This window comes from Archocentrus centrarchus, chromosome 21 (genome assembly GCF_007364275.1).
Source record: "Archocentrus centrarchus isolate MPI-CPG fArcCen1 chromosome 21, fArcCen1, whole genome shotgun sequence".
NCBI classification, from domain to species: Eukaryota; Metazoa; Chordata; class Actinopteri; order Cichliformes; family Cichlidae; genus Archocentrus; species Archocentrus centrarchus.
The window spans coordinates 34,614,900-34,642,518 of NC_044366.1; the positions used below are offsets into that span (position 1 = coordinate 34,614,900).

General features: G+C 42.0%; 1 protein-coding gene across 1 annotated transcript; it reads left to right on the forward strand.

Annotated features, from left to right (window-relative positions):
* The first annotated feature begins 1,551 nt into the window (after positions 1-1,551).
* Positions 1,552-27,589, forward strand: rftn2 (raftlin family member 2). Its single transcript, XM_030758620.1, has 9 exons — positions 1,552-2,014; positions 15,253-15,433; positions 16,508-16,616; positions 16,882-17,056; positions 17,333-17,551; positions 19,184-19,290; positions 20,304-20,407; positions 20,491-20,572; positions 23,325-27,589. Exons 1-9 carry the CDS (start codon positions 1,876-1,878, stop codon positions 23,508-23,510), a joined length of 1,302 nt encoding a protein of 433 aa, XP_030614480.1. The 5' UTR covers positions 1,552-1,875; the 3' UTR covers positions 23,511-27,589.
* Positions 27,590-27,619: the final 30 nt, after the last annotated feature.

Sequence of the window (27,619 nt, forward strand, 5' to 3'; positions counted from 1 at the left end):
GAAGCTAGACAGGAGTACTGGGAGGCTAGGCATACAGCAAAGAGTAGTGGCACGAACAAAAGAAAAGGTTTATAGTGAATTGTATGTGAGGCTGCACAATCGGGAAGGAGATAAGGACTTGTATCAATTAGCTAGGCAGAGAGATTGAGCTGGAAAGGATGTGCATCAATAGATCAAAAGTGATCATCAATAGAGATAGAAATGTACTAACAAGTGAAGAGGGAGTGTTGAGAAGATGGAAGGAGTACTTTGAGGAGCTGATGAATGAAAAAAATGAGAGAGAGAGAGAGAGAGAGAGAGAGAGAGAGGAGGATGGATGGATGGAGGAAAGTTAGTGAATCAGGAAGTGCAGAGGATTAGTAAGATGGAAGTGAGGGCAGCTATGAAGAGGATGACGAGTGGAAAGGTGGTTGGTCCAGAATACGTGTGGAGGTATGGAGATGTCTAGGAGAGACAGAACTTTAACCAGACTGTTCAACACAAGCTTGGAGGGTGAGAGTATGCCGTAGGAATGGAGAAAAGGTGTAATGATACCAATTTCCTAGAACAAGGGTGATGTGCAGAACTATAGTAACTACAGAGGGATGAAGTTGATAACCCATACCATGAAGCTATGGGAAAGAGTTGTTGAAGGTAGCTTAGGGAGAGAGGTGATGACTACAGATGTGATCTTTGTTTTAAGAGTGTTTATGGAGAAATATAGAGAAGATCAGAAGGAGCTGTGCTGTGTGTAGTACTGTAGGAGTGGCAGAGAAGTATGTGAGTGGTGTAGGACATTATGAGGACAGTGGGACAGTGGTGTGAAGTAGGAGTGACAGATTGGGTTCAAAGTAGGGCTGGGATTACATCAGCGATCATCATTGAGCCCCTTCTTGTTTGATGAACAGGCTGACAGGTGAGGTCAGGCAGGAGTCTCCATGGACTGTGATGTTTGCAGATGACATTGTGATCTGTAGTGAGAGTACAGAGACTGGATTGGTGGAGGTATGCTCTGGAAAGGAAAGGAATGAAAGTCAATAGAAGCAAGACAGAATACATGCGTGTGAATGAGAGGGTGACAGGTGTAACAGAGAAGATGCAAGGAGTAGAGATAGTGAAATGCTGCTGGATCGAGTCCCGACCATGCCGCCATTTGGCGCGTGTCCTCCCTGACTCTTCTCCCCCGCTTTCCTGTCCCTCTTCACTGTACATAAAGCTGAAAAGGGCCAATAAAATAAAAACCTGGGGTCAACCATCCAAAGCACAAGAGCGGTGAAGAAGAGGGTGGAGTGGGTGGAGATGAGCATCAGGGGTCATTAGGGTCAGTTCACAACAAATTCAGAATGATTGACAATTATTTCATCATTATTCATCTTAATTATAATATTTATTGTTTTTAGAGTGCCTTTATTGTTCTTTGAGGTATCTAATTATTAACAAGGAAAGAAAAACAGGAAGACAGATTTGGTCTTATGTGCATAAAAATGTTAGAATATTGACTGAACCATTTTCCTGTTATTTTACTTTGAAAGTTTCCAGCGGAAGTTGTTCTGTTTTTGACAGCTTGTTCGTGGAGAGAAACTTTTCTCCAAGGATCGCGCTCCTCCTCCCCACGCTCCTGACATGCAGCCACTTCAGCGGCGCACTCTTTAAGCAAAAGCCGCTTCATAAAGTCATCCGCCGCGCTTCTCCTTCTTTTCTCCTTCTTCTCTTAAACCCACCGGGCCAAAGCCTTTCCCGCTCTTAGCGAAATTCAAAGGAATCAACAGCCGGGACCGAGGCGGGATGGGGCGGTCCAGCTGAAGCTGCAAGCTCGAGAGAGGCTGAGTCTTTGAGCGGCAGTTTCCCCGGTGCCCCCACCACACTGAGCGAACGCGTGTCCCCGCTTTGGAGGCCATGGGCTGCGGCTTGAGGAAACTGGAAGACCCGGAGGATAGCAGCCCCGGGAAAATCTACTCCACCTTGAAGAGACCGCAGGTGGAGACCAAAACAGACACCGTGTACGAGTATGTGCTGCTGGACTTCAGTTTGGAAGGTAGGCGTGTGGCATACTTTCAGCCATCAATCAGCTGAAGGAAAATGTTCGAGTAAGTGTTTGAGGATTTCCCATCGGAGCTGCTTCCTGTTATAAGGAATATGTTCTGGATTCATTGACTAATCATACATCTGGTTTTGATCGAACATCTGTAACACACTCAAAGATAAACTGCAGAAAAAGATCCACCAACTATTTTGATAGTCCATCTTTTTTGTTCCATCATACTCGCGACAATATAGCAGCTTTTCTTTGTCTTATTTGAAAGTAATTTAAATAGTTATTTGTTTACTCTGATATTGAAGCATAGTTCTTATAGTTTTTATGGGCATTTTCCCTATGTTACAGACCAAATGATTCATGAGGAAATATTTTACATGTTAATTTTATCATTTTCCAGTGCTTCAAAGCCAAAGTGATTAACTGATTGACAGTGAATGGATGGCAACAGTTTTGGTTGACAGTTAACTGTCAGAACAAGTGAAGCAACTTCAGAGAATAATGAAAAAAACCAAAACCAAGGATGCTGTTTTGAAGAATATTGTTGGTATCCACCCAAAGTTTTATGATCAGTGTATCATTAATATCCACCCTTACTACAAGATGCTCTGTGCTGTAATGTCTTTAGCAGCATTATAGGGAATATTAACTGTAAATTCAAATGTAATATGAAGTATCTTTTCCTTTCAGTCCTGAATTGTTTCTTTGGCAATTTCTTTTCAAAATAAAACCACCAATATTGACTGGCATGGCAACCCAGTAACCTAAAAAGCAACACACACACACACACAAAGACCTGTGCCAAACTGGATGCTTAATTCATTCAGTCAGCTGATTGAAAACATTCTAAAGATGCAAAGACATATTCACATATCACAACACCGAGGGTGCAAGGTAAATTATGTTGGTTAATTAAGTCATTTTCAGAGCAAATACCAAGTATTTGATGCTTCATTTTATATACACAAAACCGCACAAAATGAATCCATATATATATATATATATGGATTCATTTTGTGCGGTTTTCTGATTTCAGCCACTTTGTTTCTGTATTCTTCTCTGTTTTATACATTTATAAACTGTATATAGATGGTTTGTTGCAGCTCTAGTTTGCTTCCAGTATTTCTCCACATACCTCTTACACTGGTCTTAAAGTTGTCAGTAATCTTAATGGGCCGTTCAGTTGAGCAAATATAAGTTATTCTCCGTTTCTTTTTTACAAAAGCCTAAAAGTTGTTGTTCCTTTTTTCTGACTGGAGCAGTCTTATTGTTTAGTTGGCTCTAAAATGACCCTAAATAGCAGGCTTGTTTATGATGGTTTTAATGTGTAATTCCCTGGGAAAAATGTAATAAAAGCACTGTGTGGCCAAACTGGAAGCAGCTGATGTCCAAATCACTGTTTTAGAGGACAAAGGGGGCTGACCTGTTAGTTTATTTTCAAGTCCTCAACATGTGTGTAAAGAGTTAGCATCTAACTCTGGATTTCTCCTGGTAACAGGGCTGCTCGTCCAGCCTATCGTGAAATAGGTCACCCAAGGCCCCCACCACCACCACCACTACCACCTTTGCTAGTCGCTTGTTCCCTCAGCAAACTCATGGACACACTGATTCAGGCACCTTCCTATGCAGCTCAATGCAGCATCCTTCCAGAGTAATAAAAAACACCTGCTCTGATATGGAGTTTAATTTGAACATGTTGAACATGTGTGAAGACTGCTGTTTTCCAAGGCTAATCCCTTCATCTGGCTCACCGACTGGCCGTTTTCACTGTGACCTATTTGGAAGGAAACGGTGATTAAGTTCTGAATGGGAGCTCAGCATGTAAACGGCAGGCCAGCACGCTGATGAATCAGGGAGAGACGGAACACTCTTTGAGTTAGAGGAGGTCAGAGGAGCAAAGTGCTCCTGCTGTGCCGTCTCCAGAGAGTAGTAGTAGTAGAGCTGCAGCCATTGTTTTGGCTATCACTATCGAGCTGCAGATTTTTCTGCTACACAGTATTAAAATCAAACTGAACAACCACAATACGGAACAAAAATGGGCTGGAAATATCCATGAACTCCACTGCCTTTGATATTAAAGGTATTTAAACGTGTGGGATCAAATTTAATGTCAAATGTCCTGTTTGTTTTTGAGCAGCTGCAGAGCCAAGTATATTTAGTTTGGTGTAGTCATTTCCAAATGAGCACAGACAGAGAGAGGCCGGCAGATGAAAAGAATGCTGGTTTTGGTGTTTGTTATTTCAATGTGCCGCATACATGCTTAAATTTAGATACAGCATAACATGTGGGTAAATAAAAGTAACCGATTGGTCTCAGCCCTTGCATGAATTTGACACATTTAATGTTGCCACAGAAACTTTTTTTTTTTGTTGCCAGTTCTGTGTGTAACCCACCAGCAGTGGGTTCAGGACCCGCTGTGGAAAATTGCTCTCTCTGGTTCTCTGAGCCAGTCATGAGCAGGGAGTCATGGGTTTTGCCCTCAGACAGACTTATAAATACATTATTTCAGACAGGGTGTAAGTGAGTCACAGATCCACTTTAGACAAACGCTGTTCACACGAGTAACAACAATAATAAGCTTTGTGAGAAGACTTCGCTTCGTAATCGATTCATCGCTGCATAACAAACTTAATTTGTGTTCGGCAGCTGCAGTGAGCGATCGCAGCAGCACAAGAGGGCTTAAATGACAGTTTAACTTTATTTTAGAGACATTGATGAGGGCTACATCAGGTTCAAACAAACTGGAGTCATCCTTTTAACCTTGGCCACTTATATCCCTGTCAAACCTCAACATGTGGCTCAGAAGCATTGCATCTTTGTGACTGATTCTCTGAAGGTGGCTTTTTTTGTGCGTGTGTGTAAGTGAAGTGTGAGAATGGCACATTACTGTTCAGGCTTCCTGGATTCTTGGATCCGTGTCATGTACCTCACTTGAAATGTGCAAATATCTCTTGCTGAGTGTGAAGCTCCATAATTGGCACAGCTAAAGATAAACTGGAGTGGTTCCCGTCTGTAGAGGTTTAGTACAGACTGTGTTAATTTTATGATTTGGTTAAAAAAAATGGGTGGAATCTGTAGTGGTTTAGTCAGTCAAGTTTCTGCTTGCCAAATGAGCTATCAGAGACCCTCACAAAGCCAGTCTGTGCCACCAAATGTGCACCAAATTTACTGGCTGCTGATCAGATTTAGGAATGTTAGGAATGACAGGATACCACATGGTTTGATGGAAAGGAAAATTATCAACCTACAGAAGCTGAATTCAAAGATACCCTGAAAAAAAAAGTGAAAAACTGATGCAGCAGGCTAGTCCATTTTACCCAAATTTCATTACAGCAACTCAAAATTGTCCTCAGTAGTTTGTATGCCCCCCCCCCCCCCCCCCCCCCCCCCCCCGCCCAAACAGGTGACTGTTTGTTGTGATTTGGTGCTATATAAATAAAATTGAATTGAATTACGATAAATGGACAAGCTAGCTGCTTTAATTGTGTTTGTAAACCAGACACTAATATGTGTATAAATCACTGTTTAATTTCCTGAATTGTGAGTGAGTGACATTTTGTGCATGCTGGTAAGTGTGAGAGTGTCAGTCATTTTGGTGGCAGTTTGTTGGGACTTGTGTCAGTACTTTGTGTGAAAATGAAAATGATAGAGCTGTCAGTAGAGCTGTCCCAGATGTCATATTTTGGGTTTCAGCGCTTTGCTCCTTGTTATTATCTAAGCCTCATTCCTCTCACTTGCTGAACAGCAAAGAGAGGGCAGAGAGAGGGTGAGCGTGGTGCCTGTGCTGGGAAAACAAGACCTCATTGTGCTGTCCTTAGCTTTGCACTGGGCCTTTTGTGGAGAACAAAATCAACTAGATATGTATGAAATAATTTGTTGAACAGGTTCACAACTGGATTCAGATTTCATAAATAAAACTGTACCCCTGGCTCAAGGATATCGTCACCTCTCCTTGAAGCAGTGAAGCATTTCTGGGACACAGTGGCTATCGCATACCCACTATCACACCCACCATGCATTTCCCAGTGCTCCCAGTCAGCTTGGCCTGATTCTACTCTGAGAGGAGACTGGACGCGGGGCCTGGAGCCCGAGGCAGTACATCAAAGTGCCTAATGGCTAATGCTTCCTGAGCTGATTATCGCTAGCTGAGGTGTATATATAGCATATATGCTGTGCATATTCTTCTTTCTGTGGGAGAAAGAAAGCATGTAGAGTTCTGCTGAATCTTTGCAGTTATTGATTTTTTTCATTTAAAACTGCATCTTACATCTCTGCTTACATCATTTAAGAACCCCATGCTCACAGCGTTGAGCATCCTGAGTTATTCCAACAAACTTAGAGCATCTTCCCTCTGTTTCTGGTGTTAGACTTCAGACTGTAAAGCAGTTTTTCCACCTGAAAAGAACACTTGAAGAAAAAAATCATATCAAGGATAATTCCTCTTTATTTTAGCATGGTTTTACAATATTATGCCTCTATGGGTCATGCTGCCTTTGCACTATTGACCTCAGTTCTGGAGATTATAGGAATCAGGAAGTTGTATAAAACTGTAACTGTTTACTAAAAACATGTTCTTAAAACCTGGGAGATTACTTACAAATTCCTGCATAAAGAGAAAGTTATTTGACTATAACAAAAGTACAGCCTCATTAAGGTTAACCCAGCCAAACCTTCACATAAAGTGATCAGTGATGTAGCCTAGCATTATTAGTGAATATAAAAAACTCATATGAGTGAAACAGTAAAACGGTATAAGATCATTACAATTGTGTGGTTTTTAATCTTTATAAAAATCCTTTGTTGTGTTTTTTTTTTTTTAATTTATAAAACTTCACTGCTCAGATCTCAATGGGCAGAAAAATCATGCTGATATTTATACTGATATGGTCTGGGTAATATGGTAGTAATGAAAGAATGCCACATGGTTTGATGGAAATTAAAATTATCGTCCTGCAGAGACTGAATCAAAGACACTCTGAAAATCAAAGTGAAAAAATGATGCAGCAAGCTAGAACATTTTGCTGAAATTCAATTGCAGTAACTCAAAATGGTCCTCAGTAGTTTGTGTGGCCCCCTGACAATGGCAGGAGATGACGGATGGTGTCCTGGGGGATCTCCTCCCAGATCTGGACCAGGTAATCACTGAACTCCTGGACAGTCTGAGGTGCAACCTGGTGGCATCAGATAAACCAAAACATGGTGTCCCAGAGGTGTTTTGTTGGATTTAGGTCAGGTGAGCATGGGGGCCAGCCAATGGTATCAATTCCTTCATCTTCCTGGAACGGCTGGTATACTCTCACCACAGGAGGCCAGGCATTGCCGTGCACCAGGAGGAACCCGGGACCCACTGCTCCAGTGTAAGAGTTTCATCCTGATACCTAATGGCAGTCAGGGTGCTGTTGTCTAGCCTGTATAGAGCTATGTGTCCCTCCATGGATATGCCTCCCCATCACTGACCCACCACCAAGCCATGCAAACTCCTCACAGAGAGGCCCGGGCCAAGGTGGATTCAAACTCAGGACCTTCTTGCTATGAGGCAGCAGTGCTAACCATCACTAGCCAAATGCAAAGCTAGTGAAAAAAAAAAAAAACAGTTAGAAAAGATGAGGAGGGAAAAATGTGAGTGGCCTCCACCTGTAAAACGGTTTCTGTTTTGGGGATTGTCTAATTGTTGCCCCTCTAGTGCACCTGTTGTTAATTTTATTAACACCAACGCAGCTGAAACTGATTAACAACCCCCTGTGCTACTTAACTGACCTGATCAATATCCCAGAGGTTTAACTGACTTGGTGCTAAACTCTGATTAAGAATTTAAAAAAAAAATGTTTTTGGTAATGTGATTGTGCTCCAAGTGTTATAATTGGTATTACCTTCAGTCCCTGAAACTACCTCACATCTTTACTAATGCCAAAAATGTGTCCAGACACCAGACAGTGTTTTTATTTGGCACAAACTGCTTTTGTTGCACATTTGGTTCAGTGTTTGACTTTTCCTCCATGATCTTTCCATGTCGCTGACTGGACCGGACACAATCCCGTGCCAACATGCTCTACTATGTTTTAAATGGGACAGTACACGCTAAGGGAGTGTATTAACAGAATTTAAAAACAAAAAAACTAAATAACCAACATGGGCAAGATTACCTCAATTAGAATTAATTACCCAGCCCTACATCACCCCATAGGTGTGAATGTGATAAGCAGAAGAATAAATTATATAATGAATAAATTAAAATAAATTATAATTATATAAATCCATATTTGGATAAAAAGAAGAAAACTTGGAAACTGCAGAATTCAAACTGGATCAGTGATGTGATCACGAATGATCTGCTGCTTCTTGTTTATTTGCTTTATTGCATCATAGTTTGCTGTTTAGTGTTTTTAGATTTATTTTGGATATTTATGGCCAACTTTGTTTCTTCTGTCTCTGATACATTTGTTTCTCAGTCTTACGTACTTTATTGGTCCATCTAGGGACGGGTATTGTAAACTACCTTAGGCTATAAATGCTACTTCTTTACACACACACACACACACACACCACCCCAATTGTTTCATATGAATAAAAACACGAGATGTAATGATGGTCTTTTTAATATTGTCCCTGGTCACATACTTGCCTAATGATCCAGCTTTCAGTTTGCACACCATGTAGCTCTACAGGTCCTGTGAAGAAATGCAGCATCCTCCTGCAAAGGTGACAAATTCCTGTTCTTGTTCTTGTCACAAGTGAGTTACTGCATGACAGCTGCCTGAGGCTTGGAGCAGTCTTGACAGAAGAATAGCCTTGGCCTGTATTTCCCTGCTTATGGATCAGCTTCATGCAATGACTTGATCAATAATATGAGGGGATTCAAGGATTAAAGGGTGATGTGAGGACCACATGAATAAATGGAAGGATACAAGTGATGGAAAGATGGCTAAACGTAAAGTGATGTATATTCATGTCTGACTGAATGAGCTGGCGTAATCGTCTTCCACTGAGAGAGGATTGGGTTGTGAAGTGGTTTGACCGACCCCAGCCTTAGATGACTGTCCCAGTTGTAATGGTGCATTTACTGTTTCTGCCTGCCAGGTCGGTTTATTATTTCCAGAGGGCAGTGCAGTTATCTGTAATCTCAGTCTAATCTGAGTATCTAATGTCCCATGACAGATCATTTCAGATTAAAGTCTGTATTTTGGGTATTAAATTTGGAGGAGATTTCAAGGAGACTGAAAGGCAATACAGACCTGACAAATTTAAACAAGTAATCATGAATGACATAATGTGTTTAATCTTAAGCTAATGATCGAAAAAGATCCATATTAAAAAGTTAAATAAGGTTCTCTAAATTTAGATCTTGTTATGTTTTTGTTCATCAAGCATTTTTGTGAGATGAGAATGGTGACAGTGGGATGATGTATGGGGCAGAGCTGTTTCATTTAATTTTATATTAGGAGAGCTAACATTAGCATGGAACAAGCTAGCAGCCAAAAGTCAGCAGTTTAAAGGTACTGAATAGGTGTGTCCAAATTCAGGGGCCGCATCCTTCAAAGGACATGGTCGGATCTAGGACCGCAGCTATCGATTATTTTAGTAATCGAGTATTGTATCGATTATTCCATTAGTTAATTGAGTAATGGGATAAGAAATACTTTTGTCTTATTAACAGTTCACCTGCATATTTTAACTTCCCTTGATTGGGAGCAGCTATAAAGTTCTCTTTTCTTCATGTTGACACTTGTTGATCAGGTGGTTGATGAAGGGCTCCTCGAGCTGTTTCCAGTAAAAGTTTTAATGTGGTTACAGGAAAAGGCGCTGCTGCTGCTGCTTTGGACCCATCATTACCAAATGATCGTAGTGCTAATGGCAGTGCCCGCTAGCAAACTATGGCAATCCGTTACGATATGTTGGTATGCTGCTAATGTGGGTATATAGACACCTGAGCACTACAGAGTTTAAACGAAGCATCGAAGCAACAAATTTGTGTCGAGGATTTTTTATAATCGAATTATTCAAGTTACTCGAGGAATCATTGCAGCCCTAGTCAGATCCTTTGGAGGCTGCAAAGGACGGAAGAGTGGCTGTGAAACTGGACGGTCTAGTGTTCAAATCTGCGTCACCAGCTTTTCCTGCCCTTACCTCAGCTCCTGTCATCTAGCAACCTTGACAGTGAGCACAGCTGTGGAATGAAGCTGTTAAAATGGAGCCCGATCTTTTGCTTGTTCTTTGGTGTATTTAATCCATGAGGAACTGCAGCAGTTGTACTGTTGTTGCCAGTACATCAGGGATAATCTCTTCCACTTTTGCCACTTTAGTTTCAAAATTTCCCCCAACAGCTTTGGCCTGCAATAATAGGGTAGACCACAAAGGATTGGGATAGGGTAAATCATAAAGGAAACACTTGATTTGTCCTTCCGGGCAAAAGGGGAATGCATTTGTCAGCGGCATTTGAATGAACCTTTAAATTTGGACAGCTTTTGTGACATAATAGGCCTTCAAATACAGCCTTTGAAGGCTGCAGCCCCTGAATTTGGAAATACCTCACTGGACCACCAGCTTGTGTTAGTTTGCAGTAGTTTTTGACTTAACTGCAAAAATGTGGTCACTTGAACAAGGGATGCACCAATGTAGTATTCAGATCTGTTCCTGACTCAAAAAGCTCGATTGGGTATTGATGATGTTGATCATAGGAAATCATCTTTGGGGCTCATCACTTCAATTCTATTAAATGAGGTGTTACCAGCAGTTCAGCAGGTGCTAGCAGGAAAGCTTACATAGCATGGGTATTTCACACCTGCTGTGCTAAGCTTGTCTTTGGCTCTTTGTCATAATTTGTCTTTGTCATAATTTTTGACTTAGCTGATGACTAAAGAGCTCATTGAACGACACCTTTTTTGTTAGCTTCTCTTTCTCGCTCCTAACAAGTGTTTCCTAACAAGGTTTAACACTTTGTTGGAAGCTTTTAATTATACTTACAGTAATGTGTTGTTGTCAATTTACATTATATTCATTTCGTCTGTCTCATCTGTTCTGCTCCGAGTGTGAGGAGGTACAAACAGAGAACTTGAGAGCAGAGCAAATACAGATACTGGCTCAACCATGAGTGACAGCGAAGGGCGATAAAGACTGAGCAGAAATCAAAGTGTGTAAATTATTTAGGTAAAAAAGTAAGTACTTTTCATCTTATTTATGTTTGTCCTGCTCTTCTGTATTAATTTAATAATAACCAGTTCTGGAAAATGTGTATTGTTTAGTTGGATCTAATACCAGGATAACAGGTGCACTAAGACTGTTGGGGGAAAAAATGAACCAATAGTCATATATAAAAATGTTTAGATGAAATAACACATTCTCCACATCCTTAAATTTTAGCATTACTGTTTATGAATAGTGACAGCTGAGATAGCAGCTAACATTAGCATATTTAAGTCAACACAGCAACTATTGTCATGTTGTTTATGCTAGTTCTTGTGTTTTGGCTCTTGTTCATTAGGACTGTTTGAGCCAAATAAAAAGCAGATAAAAGGTCTGATTTTTGACAGTGATCAGACAACGATATATCTACACTACCACAGTCATTTTTTTTTCTGCTAGCAGTCCTGCTGCTGCTGAATTGGCGTGACACCAGTGAGAATGGGAACATTCATTTGACTGCACACACACAAACCTCACACAAGAAGAAATATGTACTTGCTGAACCCATCACTAGACATTCAAGTGCACCAAAGCTGGTGTGTCTGCAGAAGCTTTGAACACTAAGATGTGTATTTTTGTTATTTTTTGTAAGGAAATATGTACAGATTAATCATTAATGAACATGTAGAAAGGTGTGTGTGTGTGTGTGTGTGTGTGTTTATTTCATCTTAGTAGGCAACACTTTATGAAAGAGATTTCAAATGCAGTGAAGAAATACATAATTCTGTCTTATAACCTTTTTATTATTATTTTCAGATATGTCAAGTACACGATGAGTTGCAGGATCTCATGATACCAGCCTCTTCACAGCCAACATTTTGTGATCAAATCTATATCTTATTTGGCATTTCCCTATACATGGATTACTTAGCAGTGTACCCAGGTGTATCAACAACCGTCAATAGTATATTTGGTAATTCACTTTAGCATTTTCTAATTATTTTTTTTATCCATCCATCCATTTTCTTCCGCCTGTCTATCCAAGACAATTACACTATCCATGATCCATTTACTAGCAATCACTTCACATATTTCTATAAAGTTCAAAGGCTACTAGCCCCTGTTTGCCCTGTGTCGCATTTAACTAACAGCTGGCTTGCTGTCCAGGTGGTCCTCGATGTCATTCAGCTGCCTCCTCAGGGAGGGTCTCGTCCCACAGTCAGAGGGACTCCAGCTCAACTGAGCTGGACATCAGACATCAGTTCATATTTTGCTCAGTGAGGTGTAGATTATTCTAACCATACTCTTCAGCAGGAGAGGTGATTCATATGCCAGTGTGAGAAAGAAGATTCCAGCCAAAGAGGTGGCTGATGCTTGCCAGTAAATTTGTATTTAATATAGGAGCACCATACAAACTGTATTTCTTCCCCAACACACACACACACACACACACTGTGTTTAAATGACCCAGATCTGTTGCTTTTATTATATGTGGATCTTATAGAAATGTAACTCACAGTGGCTTTAGGGTCTTTGTCACTGTAATGCAGAGCCTTAACTTTTCTATATACTGATCATTGTTATTGAAAAACTACAAACCCTGTCTGCAGGTTTTTAAAAGACAGTGAAAACCAGGCGTGTTCAGGTAGGTTAGGGTAGCAGTAGTGATGTTGCTCTTCATGTATTCACTCCTTGTTGCTAGGCAGCTTTCTCCTTTTCACACCTTCACACACAGGTTTGTGAAATCCATCATGTAACACCCCCCCGCCCCGTTTGGCGTTACCTCCTTTCCTCCGTTATTCTTTTACCTTCCTTTTCCTCAGCTGTGTCACCCCTCTCTGTGCCCTCCTGTTACTCAACTCCTCTTCAAAGCCTCTACTTCTTTACCCCCTCTTTTTTAGGCTTCCCTTCTTCACCCCCCCTCCTCCGCCTTTTTCTCCCATGCCCCGCTGAACAGAGGCCTCAGTGTGTGGATCCATGGGGCGAGTGGCAGCAGAATGGGAGGGGGTGTGAGGATTGAAACGGGAGGAGAAAGAGCAAAAGGCTGCTACAAAAGCCTTGTTTAGAGGTGTATTTGTACACTAACAAATTCCTCCTGGGAGCATTTAATCGCAGTGTGGGGGCCTGTTTTTCTGATGGTGACACTCCACACCCTCATGTGAGTGGTCAGCGTTTGACTCGACTAAATGTGATTTGTCTCCTAAAGATGTGACTTTGTTGATGGGAAAACCTCATTCAAATTCTCTTTACATTATATCACTGCAAGTTATTAACAGCTTTGATAAAGCCTTTTTCTCCATGCTATAGTACAGGCCTCATTTTATGATAACTTGGCTCCCAAGCTGCTACATTAGGCTGAACAGTTTACCATTAGTCTAAATAAGCTATTAAAAGCAGTACTCTATATTAATTTGTATCCCTGATAAAAAAAAATTTTAATGCAAAGTTTCAAATTTGCAGGAAAACGCACACTTTTTAAGGGGGCCTTCTCCACACTGAGGCACTTAGTTTCGCTTATTTTGTGTACAAGTCGTATTTAGAACTGCATCAGCTTTTTCCAGCAGCTGCAACATGTGTTAAATTTCAGTTCACCTCAAACGTTGGAAGCAGCGTTCAAGCCCACAGGAATGCCTCTAAACTGTAGCAGCATTTGCCCGACCCTGACTTTTTACTGGTTTTATTGAGGTTCTGGTGGTCTTCACTCTCAGAAAGAGAGCCAGCCAGACGGCTCATTCAGAGGCTGCAGTGACCTCAGCTGTGTGCTGGTCTCCCCGGTCTCTTGGGTGTTTGTTCATGAGAATGTGGGGTGGTTGCAGCGAAGAATGTTCTCTTGCTATCTTTTGCGCACACACACACACACACACACACACACACACACACACACACACACACACACAGACAGTCATGTTTTCATCGTTTCACAGGCTTTTGTACTGACTTTCACTCAGTTCCCTAAATTTAAGTCTTATCCAGAGTTTGTTCCAGTATGAGAGACAGGAATTCCCCACATTGTGTGAACCTAGTTAGTCCCACGAAAACACACACACACACACACACTACCAGTCAAAAGTTTGGACACATTCACCCATTCTGTGCCCAAACTTTTGACTGGTACTGTTCAGGTATCATTACATATACATATTACACATTACATATTCATTTCCTGTAGATATACCATCACCTTAAACCCAGTATTCACCCTAAACTTTACTGATATTTATGGGAACTTGTTTTTTCTCCCTGTACTATGAGTTGACTTCAGGGGACTGTACACCACATTAATTTCATGCAGATGTACCCTAAACAACAACCACCCACAACATTAGCAGAAAAGCACACACAAAGCTGTGTTTACATTAACATACGCTAACCTTTAATCACGTTTGCACATTAAAATTGATTACGTTTATGTTGGTGAGAGCAAACAATGAATCTCCACAGTGTGACTGTGTAAACATGTCCCTACAACATGAGTAAGGCTCTCACACACTTCCTTTGTGTCATTCCCATTTTTTATTTTCTTTATTATGCTTCCTCCAAAATACGCAAATTGTTCATTAAAATCTTGAATTGCATTAAATGGTTTTGTGTGTGTGTGTGTGTGTGTGTGTGTGTGTGCGCACACACGCGGCATGTAGCCAAGCCCCTCTGAACAGCTGTTCTTTGTGGACACAGGAAGTATGCTGATGGTCTCATGGATTTCCAGCAGGGGCTTTAGGAAAAATGGCACAAGACTCCACCATTCACAAACCCTCCACCTCTCTCTGCTCACTTTACACCTCTGATGGTTCACAAGTGGATAACATGAAAGCAGAAAAGAAACAGATGACAAGCATTTAAAATTATTTGGAAAGCATATATTCCTCTTAAGCCTGCACAGTCCTGTAAAGGGGTTTATTCGCAGATTGCATTAAAATAAGGGCTGACGTGTGGAGTTGTATCAACTTATGATTAATCAACAAATGGTTTCAGCTCTAAGAGTGATGTTGTATGATTGAATATGTCTTTGGATCTCTGTCAGTTAACTTGGAGCGCAGCTTTGTTATTCAGAAGGGAAGAAAGACTTTGGAAAGATGTAAAATAAAAATAAAATAAACCAGTGATGTCTCTGTGTGCAGGTAGCCGTCCGACAGTGCAGTATGTGTCCTCACTGTCGGAGCTGCCTCAGGCCCTGCAGCCGTACTACACACAAGGCTACCTCCTGGCCGCCCTTCACCCCATCATCCTGTCTGTGGGTCGGACCCGCTCACTTCCCTTCAGCCTGCTCTACCGTGCCATTCTGGCCCGTCCCAGACTCAGGTACGCAGTCCTAACCCAACTTAAACAGTCCTCCTGATTTTTTTTTTTTTTTTCTTCTTTTCCTCTTCATTGTGATTATCAAAGAAAAGACTTGCCTGCCCCATGATACTGTCTAGTAGCTATATGAAAGATGAATGAAGTCACCTGCATATTTAATGCAGATCCCTGATAGGTCAGACTTGCGTGCCAGCAGGGGGGGGGGGGGGGGGGGGGGGGGGTTGACTACCATTTAATTTCTGTTGGCTAAAATCCACCTGACAACAGGGGTCTCTCAGCAGCCAGTGAGGATGGAGTATGTCTGATCTCTGCAGTTTGATAGGTCAGACCACTGTGACTGTGATGAATGTTTTTGCTTTAATATGACAGTTATGCATGAAGTACAGTGAACAAGCCTATGGGGCTCTGGCTGAGGGACCCAAGGGAACAACAAAACAACCACAGTGACTTGAAACCACTATCAAGGTCAAAACCACCATAAGAAACGCACAACAGTCGCAAAGAGGCCCAGAGTCACCACAGACCACTGAAACAGCCACAAACAGAACACAAAAGAGACACAAAACCACCAAGACCAAACACGGTTACCAGGAAACCCAAAACAACTACCGAGAAACTAAATGGCAACATGACTGCCAAGGCGCACTGAACACAACTCAAGAGACTAAATATGACAATCAAGAGAAATTATGTTGGTGTGTGGAGAGATTCAGGGCCTTTCACATGTGTGCTCACAGGCATGCTGTATCTACATGCTGACATCGTGAGAACAAAGGCAAACACTCACTTTCATGTTGAAACAGCCCTAAAACTGTGTGTACTCTCATCACTTAGGCTGCCTCAACTATTGTTTACCTGTGTATAAATGCTGAGACAGTAGCAGGCAGCCTGCTGAGCCTGTAAATGATTTATTTGTTGGTGTCTGCATCTCTGTGACAATGACAGCTGGACTCTGAACCTCCAGCTGGACGGGTTCAGTAGGTTTGGTGCCACTGACCTGACCAAAGGAGCCAAACCTGCTGCTGCTGAACAAGTCCCCCTGGAGTCTAACCAGCTGTCTTTGTTGTGTGATTTCAGTAAGCAGACAGCGTCCATGTGTCACAGCGTGCCAGTGCTGAGGGTGGAGGAGTGGCCTTTACCTGGAGACTCGCTGACGGGTGACACTGTCAGAGCACTCATCGATAGGGTCAGCCATCTTTACCGGTGCTTTAGTCAGATCCAAGGATAAAGGGATTTTTGGTATATTTGTCACTGTTGTCCATTGGTGCACAACTCTGTGGTCAAGATCCCCCGAATGGTTCCAGTGGTCACGACATGATAAAAGCAACAAATATTAATAAATAAATACTGAAGAGTTCAAGTGTTTTAATGGCTTTATAAAAAAATTTAAACATTAGAAAATAAATTCACCTCGTCTAAACTTCTAAAGCTGTCTTTTGTCTTTGCTACAGGTGAACAGCAGTGCGCGAGGAGGCGTTCGATTCATTGGCTCTGTCCTCCAGCAGGTGAGTGGGATCACCAATGGCCGCGTGCACAGTCCAAAAAGGGGCTGTCGCTCCCCTCCACGTACACCTCCTGAAACACTGCCTGGAGACAGAGAGCTGGACGACAACACCTACAGTCCTGGTGAGACACTCTAAATATTAATTTAGGGTTATTCTGACTGGCGGTGTGACCTCGTGTTCACATCCATGGTGATGATGAGTAATGTGCCTGTCTTAGATTGCCAAAGGGAATTTGGGTTAGGAGGAATCATGGATTTAAAGAAAGATGTAAAATGAGTCATAATATCAGATCTTCTCAGAGGTAGATCATGTAAAAGTTATTGCTGTGCTTTAACAGATAATATTGTTAGAACAGAGTCAGATTTCTGTTAACGTTTGCTTCTACTTCTGCCTCCAGATTTGAGGTTGCTCGTCTTCTTCCACTCATGGGCTCCAGGCTGTGCTCCCCTGGACTCGTTGGCCTGTCAGTACCACCAGGGGGCGCTCTCCATGCGTGTTTCCAGGAAGGGCCACGTGGTCAGTGCTCTGGAGGCTGATTGGTTGGAGCTGACTGCGGCCTACTATCGCAAAGGCTGGTCACTGGTGGACTCCTTTGTTTATTGGGACACACCTAAAGGTTGGTCTGATGGTTCGGATGCAACATAGAAACCAAGATAGTGGAAGTCCAAAGAAGCATGAAGTGAAAAATGTATGTTTGCCCCCTGCGAGTGTTCCACTCAGAGATAATAGGAACCTCGGTGGTCGGGTTAATTATTCAACCAGTTTGAAAACTGTGTAAAACCTGTTAAGAATCAGAACCAGAGCCAAGTTTAAAAAGTCGGGTATAAAACCACGTCCAAAACAAGAGTGAAAGCTTTTAAAATCAGAGTCCAATCCAAGTTCTAAGCTGGTTCAAAACCAAGTTCCAACCCCAAAAACACAAAACTGAGTCCAGAGTCAGAACTTCAAAACCACATCCAAAAGCAGAGCTGCGATCTCATGGAATCAGTGTGGGATTACATGAAGAGACAGAACATATCGAAGAGATTAACTTAGTTTTGACTTACTTAGAAGAATAATCTAAAAACAAGTTTGAAGTCTGTATCAAACCGGTCTAAAATCATCCCAACTGTGTCAAGTTGTCCAAGATGCTGGAACAGCCAAGCTCCCAACAACCTTGAATAAGTGCAGTAAGTGCAAGTGAACCTGCTGCAGCACAACTGGGGCTGTTTTATGATGTCCGCTGCTCTGCAGATGAGCAGGAAGTGAGGTCGCCAAAGTAGGAAAACGGCTCCAAATATAGATGCAGTGGGAGAGAGGAGCCAAAACAGGAAGTGACCTTTTTGTGTAAATCTTTGGGTTTTTTTCATGAATACAGCAAAAAAAATGGTAGAAGAAATGGAACTTTAGGTTTAATTTTGGATTTTATCACTTTTCTCAGTCTTTCAGCATGTGCATATTTTCTCATTGCAAACTTGAGTCATGCTTTCAATCAATCCTTTAAAATCCTTTTAAAATCTTTTTTATAACATGCAAAGAAACAAAAGTGTGATGGTTGTTTGTGCTTGTTGTCATGCTGTCTAATGAATTTGGTGGCTCCCTGATGGTGTTTGGTGATGGATAAGTGCCTAAAACTTCAGCAGAGTGCAGTTTGTAAAAATGGTCTACAGCGAGAGCTCTCCGCTCTCCTCTCCTCTCACATATGAACACATGGGAACTCTCAACCTATTTCTAATAACTGGGTCATTATCAACCCAGTGACGCTCTCATTTCCTCAGCAGCTGAAACTTGGCTAGCTGCAGCAGTGTGCTGTGAATCATTTATGTTCTGCCAGACATGGTGAATGTTTGATTTTTGTTCTGGACATTTTCATAGTAGCATTTGTTTGTTTGTTTTTTGCAGTTGCTGTAGCTCTGCTGTAGTTTTGCAGGGTTGCGTCTGAATCGGGTCTGGAAATAGAGCGCTGCACTGAAAAGTTATGCCATAGATCCCATTTGATGTCGACCTGGGCGATGTCATCCGAGTGCTATGAGTTATTTGATGGAGATGAAAAGCACAGGGAAGTTGTAGCTTTCCAGGTTTGGTGTGAAGTTCACAAACTTCTGCAGGGTTGCTGTGACCTCGATTTGTTTGAACTGGTCTTGAATTGAAGAGTAACCATCATTAAGAAAGATGCTACACAAAAATGTAAAGACGAATCATTTTTCACCACAAAAACACGACTGTGTGTTTTTCAACACGTGTCACAGGGACTGCTTGTGTGTTTCAGGCGAGCCGGTGCCCAGATCGCTGGAGGGATTGTTCGTGTATGAGGAGAGAAGCACGTCTCCTCCTGCCAATGACACAATTGTCGTCGAGCAGTGGACCGTCATCGAGGTCAGTGAGTGTGTTTGACTTTTAGACTTTTGGAGAGTGATTGTGGGAAAGAGGGGGTGTTTTTGACCACTCCCCTTCAAAAGGACGTAATCATGAGGCTTTATTTTTTTTCTTTGCTGTCCTAAAACCATACTCAGCCACAAATATTATTGCGTATTATATGCCTTGCTTCATATTTTCAGTTAAGTATGGTAGGTTTTAAATAGAAATTTATTTATTTATTTTTAAACACAGTTTCTGGTAAGAATTACATGTATTTCATATACATACGGCTAACACATCATGGTCTCACAGGACAGAATTAGAAAGTTGAACAGACGAGTTTGAATCTGCATATTTGTATTAGCGATAGAAATTGTTGTAGCTACACGACGGATTGGCTGACTAAGCAGTTACACTTTGCTGCTTTTCCTACTTGTCTTCAGAAATATTAGACTCATTATGATGTCATTAACACAAGTTCACTCAGTAGTCACACCTGGAGTCGACAAGCTTTAATATCAAAAGTCATGTTAGAGCAATTTTTGACCATAAAACTCCAAAAAAAAAAAAGTATGGTGCCACAAAACATGTTTGAGCCTGATGATAAAGGTGACACAGTCTGTTAGCCAAAGTGTAAATTAGCATTACTGCTGGGTGTAAGTAATTCAGATCTGGCAACATCTTTCCACATTGCCTTTTTAAGAAGAAAATGTGCAGCATTATCTCCATTTTTAAATAATTTCATTGCCAGCTTTTCATTGCACTGTGTCTGCTTAGATCAGTACAGACCAATCATCATGACTGCATCTGATTTCCAATGAACTCCGGAGAGGCCAGAACCCGGCCCCTTAAAGCGGGTGTACGTTGGAGGAACTGGCTCTTAATGACTGGTTCCTAAAAAATCAAATGAAAACATGGAATCAAGCCAGAAGTGACATTATTGAGAACTGCAGCTGGGTCTCAGCCCAGACATCCAGGCCTCTTTTCCTGAGAGTGGTTTTATGACATGTGCACATGTTGTTTCCCTGCAGGACTCTAATGTGAAAACTGACTACGGGCCCCTCCTCCACACTCTGGCTGAGTTTGGCTGGCTGCTCACGTGCGTGCTGCCCACACCCATCATCCGGCACGACAGGTAGATCCGTTTTTGAAGATATTGTTTCTCCTGATATGTTTTTAGTTGCATTTCTGACCTGTTGGTGCTGCTGTTGCATGCAGTGATGGGAATCTGGCCACAAAGCAGGTTGTGTTTCTCCAGAGGCCAGTGAGAAGTCAGACAGCAGGACAACCGAGGAACCAGGTGAGATGTAAAAAAAGATTTTTTTTTTTGGGGGGGGGGGGGACTTTGTATAGATGAATCGCTTGACAAAGGCTCAGATGCTTTTCAGTGTGTAAATGTTATGACTGGAGAACGACAACAGTATTTAGTGAAAGAAAGAGCCAGTACTCTATTACCAGCATGACCCAGTGATGAAGATGGATGAAAAATGTGCAGGAATATGCTGCTGGCTATGCTGCCCCCTGGTGGAGAAAGTCTATACTACTCCTCACCAGAGATGTTCTATATTTCCAAAAGTATTCACTCAGCCATCCAAATCCACTAAATTCAGGTGTTCCAATCACTTCCATGTCCACAGGTGTATAAACCAAGCAGCTAGGCATGCAGACTGCTTCTGCAAACATAATGAAAGAATGGGTCGCTCTCAGGAGCTCAGTGAATTCCAGTGTGGTACCGTGATAGGATGATACCTGTGCAACAAGTCCAGTCATGAAATTTCCTCACTACTAAATATTCCACAGTCAGCTGTTAGTGGGATTATAGCAAAGTGGAAGCAGTTGGGAATGACAGCAACTCAGCCACAAAGTGGTAGGACACGTAAAATGACAGAGCAGGGTCATAGTGCGCAGAGGTCAGAGGTGGCAAAAGTACAGACATTCTGTACTTAAGTAAAAGTACAGATACTTGTGTTAAAAAATACTCTGTTAAAAGTTGAAGTACAGATTCAAGAAGATTAAACTTCTTTACTCAAGTAAAGTAAAAAGCACAAGCTCTGAAATGTACTCAAAGAAAGTAAAAGTAGCTCTTTGGAGGACGTTTCTACCAGTTAGTTTTGTGCAAAGCTAACTGAATATAATAAAATGTATAAACTGAGAAAACAAACATTACTCCAACCTAAATTCGAATGAGAGTGCTCGTGTTGAATCTGTTACCTACATTGTAGAGAGTGTCTCTGCTGCCACACATAAACACACATATTAGTGCAGTGAGGGGTTAAAGTGGCATTTGGCAGGTGGGGGAATAAGGTCAGGTGTAGCAGGTCAGTGTGGGGAAAAGAATCACAATCATTTCTATTGTGAGCTCTAGTAGATTTTTGGGGGGGTGCAGGCTGTGATCAGCTGGCCTGTGCTGCTCTGAGGTTTACAGCTCTTGGTGGATGAAGTGAATTCAACAAGATGTAACTCAGTGTTTCACAAGATATCTGAGCTGATTTTCATCCCCTACACTGACAGCATACTGTTGGTATAAAGGTTGAATTCATTGACTGAATCTAAGCACCACCAGCTTAAATTCAAACTCATCTCTGCTGCGCGTGATGTACCAAACCAAACTCGGACCATGAACACAGAATTTTACTGTAAGTACAGCACAGCAAACTAACCTGTTTGTCCTGCACTAAACTGCAGTATTTTCATGCAGCCTTTGAATAAACAAATTTCACAACATGAAAAACACAACTTCACATCATATACAGATCAATATCTGATTTTAAAAAATGAGGGCATTACATGTAGTCTTTAAATTTCTAGTTTAACTCATGTCACTGAGCAGTCCTTACCTTGAAATCGAACCTCTCTGCTTCCTCTTTCTTCCATCTCTGAGTGAGCTTCTCTCTCATTCTGGGAAGCAGCAGCTGGACCTTCAGCTAGCAGACACACTGTGTGACAACATGCACACAAACAGTTTGTGTGTTTGCTGATATTTGTTGAGCTGATAGAAACATTGGATTTGAAATTACCTGCCGCAACACGTCACTCCCTTTATTTTCGCTCCTCTTCAGTAGCACTAGCTAAGACGCTGAAGTACCGCGACCACAATTTACAGACAGCGCTATAAATGGTGCAAAGTTATATGGTTTTGCCTCTTTCATCATTTCATGTCCGTGAGGCTAGTCTGGTAGGATTGGCTTTTGTGTGTTATGGTTCCTTCATTTAGGCTCAGATCGGTTTGATGTTTGAAGGTACAGTACAGTAACAAAATATTTGTACTTCGTTACTTTGCACCTCTGGCAGAGGTCACTAACTCAGTCACTGCAGACCTCCAAACTTCATGTGGCCTTCTGATTAGCTCAAGAACAGTACACAGACATTTTGGACAGTTTCATGCTTCCAGCTTTGTGGGAACAGTTTGGGGTTGGCCCCTTCCTGTTCCAACATGACTGCACACCAGAGCACAAAGCAGCTCCATAAAGACATGGATGAGTGAGTTTGGTGTGGAAGAACTTGACTGGTCTGCCCCGAGTCCTGACCTCAGCCTGATAGAACACCTTTGGGATGAATTAGAGCAGAGACTGTGAGCCAGGCCTTCTCTCCAACATCAGTGTCTGACCTCATAAATACACTTCTGGAAAAATGGTCAAAAATTACCATAAACACTTCTAAACCTGTGGAAAGCCTTCCCAGAAGAGTTGAAGCTGTTATACCTGCAAAGGGTGGGCTGACATCACATTAAACCCTATGGATTAATGATGGGATGTTACTCAAGTTCATATCCCCGTGAAGGCAGATGAGTGAATCCTTTTGGCAATATAGTGCATTATCAGAAGGACTTTCTTTAATAAGTTTTAGGAAAGTATAAAAAATCACCTGTTATATGAAACCGTTCCACGTGTGGACTTGATGAAGCAGCTTTATTTGTCTGCAGAGCTGTCATCAAGACAAACAGAGTTTACTTAGAAGAATGTTGGATAGAAAAAACATACTCTGGTGCTATATGTGCCATTTCATGGTCCAGATGGTTTTGATCTTCCACTTGTGTCCTTCTCTGTCTCCAGTCTGTGTCCAGTCACTCTGTGAGTCGGACAGTCAGCAGCTCTGTCCCTCCAGACAACCTCTCTCTGGCTGCAGGAGGCATCGGGGGCTTCCCGGTGTTCGGAGGAGGGTACCCCAGCTCCCTGTCACACATGGAGGAAGGTGGCTTTGAGCAGGAGGAGGGGAAAGCCGAGGTCACCTGTATGTAAGAAGGTGGAAATACCCAAGCAAAGAGACGTGAACTACAGAAGGTCCAGACTATTGGCCGTCTGACGAGTGTCCTTTTAACAGACTTTAACGTAGAGGAACTCTGCACTTTTAAACTGTTTCTAATGAAGCCATAATGAAAACACGGTTTAGATGTTCATCACTGTGCACACATTTACAGTCATTTATTGATCCGGTGCTCATGGGAGAGTGTTTCAGTATTATAAATCACAGGAAATATGGAAATGTTGTTGTGGGAATATGAAGGAGAGGGACTCTACTTTCTTCTTGCAGTCTGGATTTTTTACTACTTCACAGCTCAGAAACACATTAAAGCACCTTTTTATCACCAGCAGTGCTGAGAAACTACAATTTACTTCACACGTGATGTAATGGGATTACAGCAGAACAAGTCTAGAGGAAGAAATCTAAACTTAGCACAGAAAGTCAGGAAATTTGTGTTTGTTGATTATTTGCTTGTAACAATGCTTCTTGGCAATAAACCTTATACTGTTGGAAAGCCTGTTGCATTTGTGTGTTGAGCAGCAGAGTTGAGTATGTGGCATTGGCAGACTCAACTCTGCTGCTCAACCAGGAAGCATTGTTACACAGTAATAAATGTATTCCAGAATTATGTTAACATAAAAATAACAACAAAAGTAGCACATTACAATCTGAGACAGTGACTAATGACTCACGTTTGGCTCGACAGGAACCCCACAGAGAAACAGCACAACTCCACATGGTGACTTTAGCTTAATGCTTCTAAAATCTGGGACTTTTTCACAGGCAGCGGATGGAGCCGCTCACTGTGTCTGTCATCGTCTTTTGAGGTCGGTGTGGTGTCAGTGCGTCAAGGATCAGTGGCTCTCATAAATGAAGCTTTATATCATGTATGACGGCGCTTCGATCCGAGTTTTGGGACCCTAAATTTGATTGGTTCCCAGATAACTGGTTTCAAGACTCAGCTGTGCATGAACTCTGCCGCTGTATGTAATTGACTCCCAGTCAGAAAACCAGCAAAATACAGTTTTGCGTCTTGACTCTGAGCTCTTCATCCTCTGTAAATATGCTACACGTAAAAATTGACAGGGAGCCCTGAGGAGGAGGAGGCAGGGTTGTGGAGATGTTGAACTAGCAGGGCAGAAGTGCTGACATATGAGAGGGAGAGGTGGGAAATTTGGAGTTTAAACGGAATTGGGAGGGTGTGTTTGGTATGTGGCGTGAGGAAAGTGAAGGATGTTGTGTGTACGACACAGGGCAGCTGGAGTCGCATGCCTGAGCCAGCAGGCCAGCATCACTCCACTTGTGTAGCTCACACGTCGTGATGAAGGCTCTGTGCTGAAACCATGCACTGTGTAAATGATGGGTGTAGCTTGTTTTGGCTGAAAAGTGAAGCCAACACAGAAGTGCCTTCAACCTGCACTCTTTAATGATACCTGTGGTTGTATGAAGACTTCCAGTCCTATACAAGTCTATGGGGAAACAGCACCCTGCCAGGACCTCTGTGAACGCGTTCCTGATGAATTCATAGGATCAGTGACTTGTTTGGGATCATACTGAATAAAACACTGAGTTCATGTTGGTCATTCCAAGTGTCAGACAGGAGGGTTATACAGGACTGATAAATTGTGATTGAGAAGTTGTGCGTCTGTGTCAGATCCACTCCTCACTCATTACATCCCCCAACACAATGATGAAGAGACGCTCACCTCAAGGCTTCATAAAGGCTTCACAAACCAGTGGGTGGAGTCATGGTGGCCTCATCCATCTTTTAATACATTTTTTTGGAATACATTTATCTGATTTTTAGCACTCCATCAAAGTTTTTACCATCGGAGCCTGAGCTCAGTCACCATACAGACATGCAGTTAAACTACATGTAGCCCACTGCTCTTCAGTACTTGCTCTGAGGTAACTTGAATGTTTGCCACACTGACACTGCTGTGTGATGAGAGCCAGGTGCGTGAAATAGGATATTTGTACAGGTAACCAGATTTCTTTGAGATGTTACAGTGTTTTATGTTTTAGCTGTCAGCTCATCATGTTTCAAAGTATTATTTTCTTCCGTCACTTTAAAGGTACTGATAATATTCCTGCTGCTTTCCAAACAATTCAAAAGCATTCTGTGATGTGAGCTCTATCTGCTGCAGTATTACAGACGTCCTAAACAGGTGGAGTGCTCTTTTTATGCTGTTGTGTATACACACTGCTCTAAAAGAATTAAAGGAACACTTTGAAATCACGCTCAATGGGAAAAAAAAAAATCATGTTGGATATCTACACTGATATGGACTGGATAACGTGTTAGGAATGAAAGGATGCCACATTGTTTGATAGAAAGAAAAATTATCAACCCACAGAGGCTGAAGTATATCATATCCTCATCACGAAGCCGGGCACTTTGGCACGCAGCCCGGAGCAGCCAGCAATTGAACCACCAACCGTCTGATTGGTAGATGACCTGCTCTACCTCCTGAGCCACAGCCACCCTGGTGGCTTCTGGGAGGAACCCAGCACCCACTGCACCAGCGTAGGGTCTGACAGTGCATCCAAGGATTTCATCCCGATGCGGTTGCCTAGCCTGGAGAGGTCCATGGATACACTTCCCCAGAGCATCACTGACCCACCACCAAACCAGTCATGCTGAACGATGTTACAGGCAGCGTAGCATTCTCCAGACCCTTTCGTGGCTGTAACGTGTTCATCTGTGAAGCACATAGGGTACCAGTGGTGGACCTACCAATTCTGGTATTCTATGGCAGATGCAAACCAGGCTTCACAGGGGCCCACTAGAGGACGCGAGGCCCTCAGGCCGCCCTGTTTCTGATTGTTTGGTCAGAGGCATTCACACCAGTGGCTCTGGCAGCACTCAACCTGTTTCTCCTGTCTCATTGTTGCTCCCCTAGTGCAACTGTTGTTAACATCATTAACTGAAGCTGATTAACAACCCCCTCTGCTACTTAACTGACCACATCAGTGTCCCAGAATCTTAACTGACTTGATGCTGTACTGATTGAGAAATGTTCCTTTATTTTTTGGAGCAGCATATATTAGATGTTAGTGTGTTTGTAAGGGCCTCATTTATAAGGTCCTGAGATTAAATTGTATCTCATGTAAGTGTAACTTGAGCAGAAAACTGTACAAAGCTGAACTTTGAAATGGAAGTGATCATATCTCCTGTTGGTCATATAGGAGTAATGCAGTTTGCAATGTGTGGTGAAAACTTAGGAGTTTAATGCAACACACAGATGAATTAATAACGGGGTGCAATGTTCAATGAATAGTGTCAAAATTAGAAAACCAATTTTAGAAGGGAAAATTTTCAGAGGATGAATTTTGTAGTGCACGATGATGTCGTCTGCCAGAAAGTTAGATTTTCCCTTTTTTTGGCCATTCCTGTCTAAACTGTTTGTGCTGGGATTATATAAAGGGAAATTAGTCTAATAGGATACAAATGGGACACTAAAAAAACAAAACAATCAAAGTAAGGTTTGTTATGCTCAACTATAAAATGCCCATATGCATCAGGAATCATTTTCAAGTGGACCCGTTCTCATTTCCAGCACCGCATTTTATCTTGGACTCGTTAGAATAGAATTGCATGATTCACACTTCAAAATAACCTTCATCTTATTAGTGCTGTCCTTCAGATCAGCCTGTCTGAAGCCATTTTTAGCTCACTTCAAACCAACTTTGTTCTGATTGGCTGCCCTTCATTAAGATTTAAATATCGGGTGGGTGGGGCTTATGCACTGATTGCCTGAATTGACATTTGTTAAAGCCTACAGTAGAAAAAAAAAAAGGGGATAACGTTGGCTTTATTAGCTTCCAGCACTGGGACAGTATGACGGCAAATAAGGAAAGGCAGAGTCGGTCCCCTTTAACGTGAACGTTCAGGTTAATCTAATAACATTGTTATAAATGTGGTGCCTGGCTTTGGTCTGAGTGGAACATGGTATTTAATGTGTAAACTAAATGTCAGTATTAAGATTCCAGTTTTTTCCTCTTTCAACAGTTGTACATTTCCTTTCCCATTGGTGGTGTTTTTCTTATTGTATTAAACACTCAGTATTTCTCATGGCTGAGTCGCTTTTTTTGTAGGTGTTTA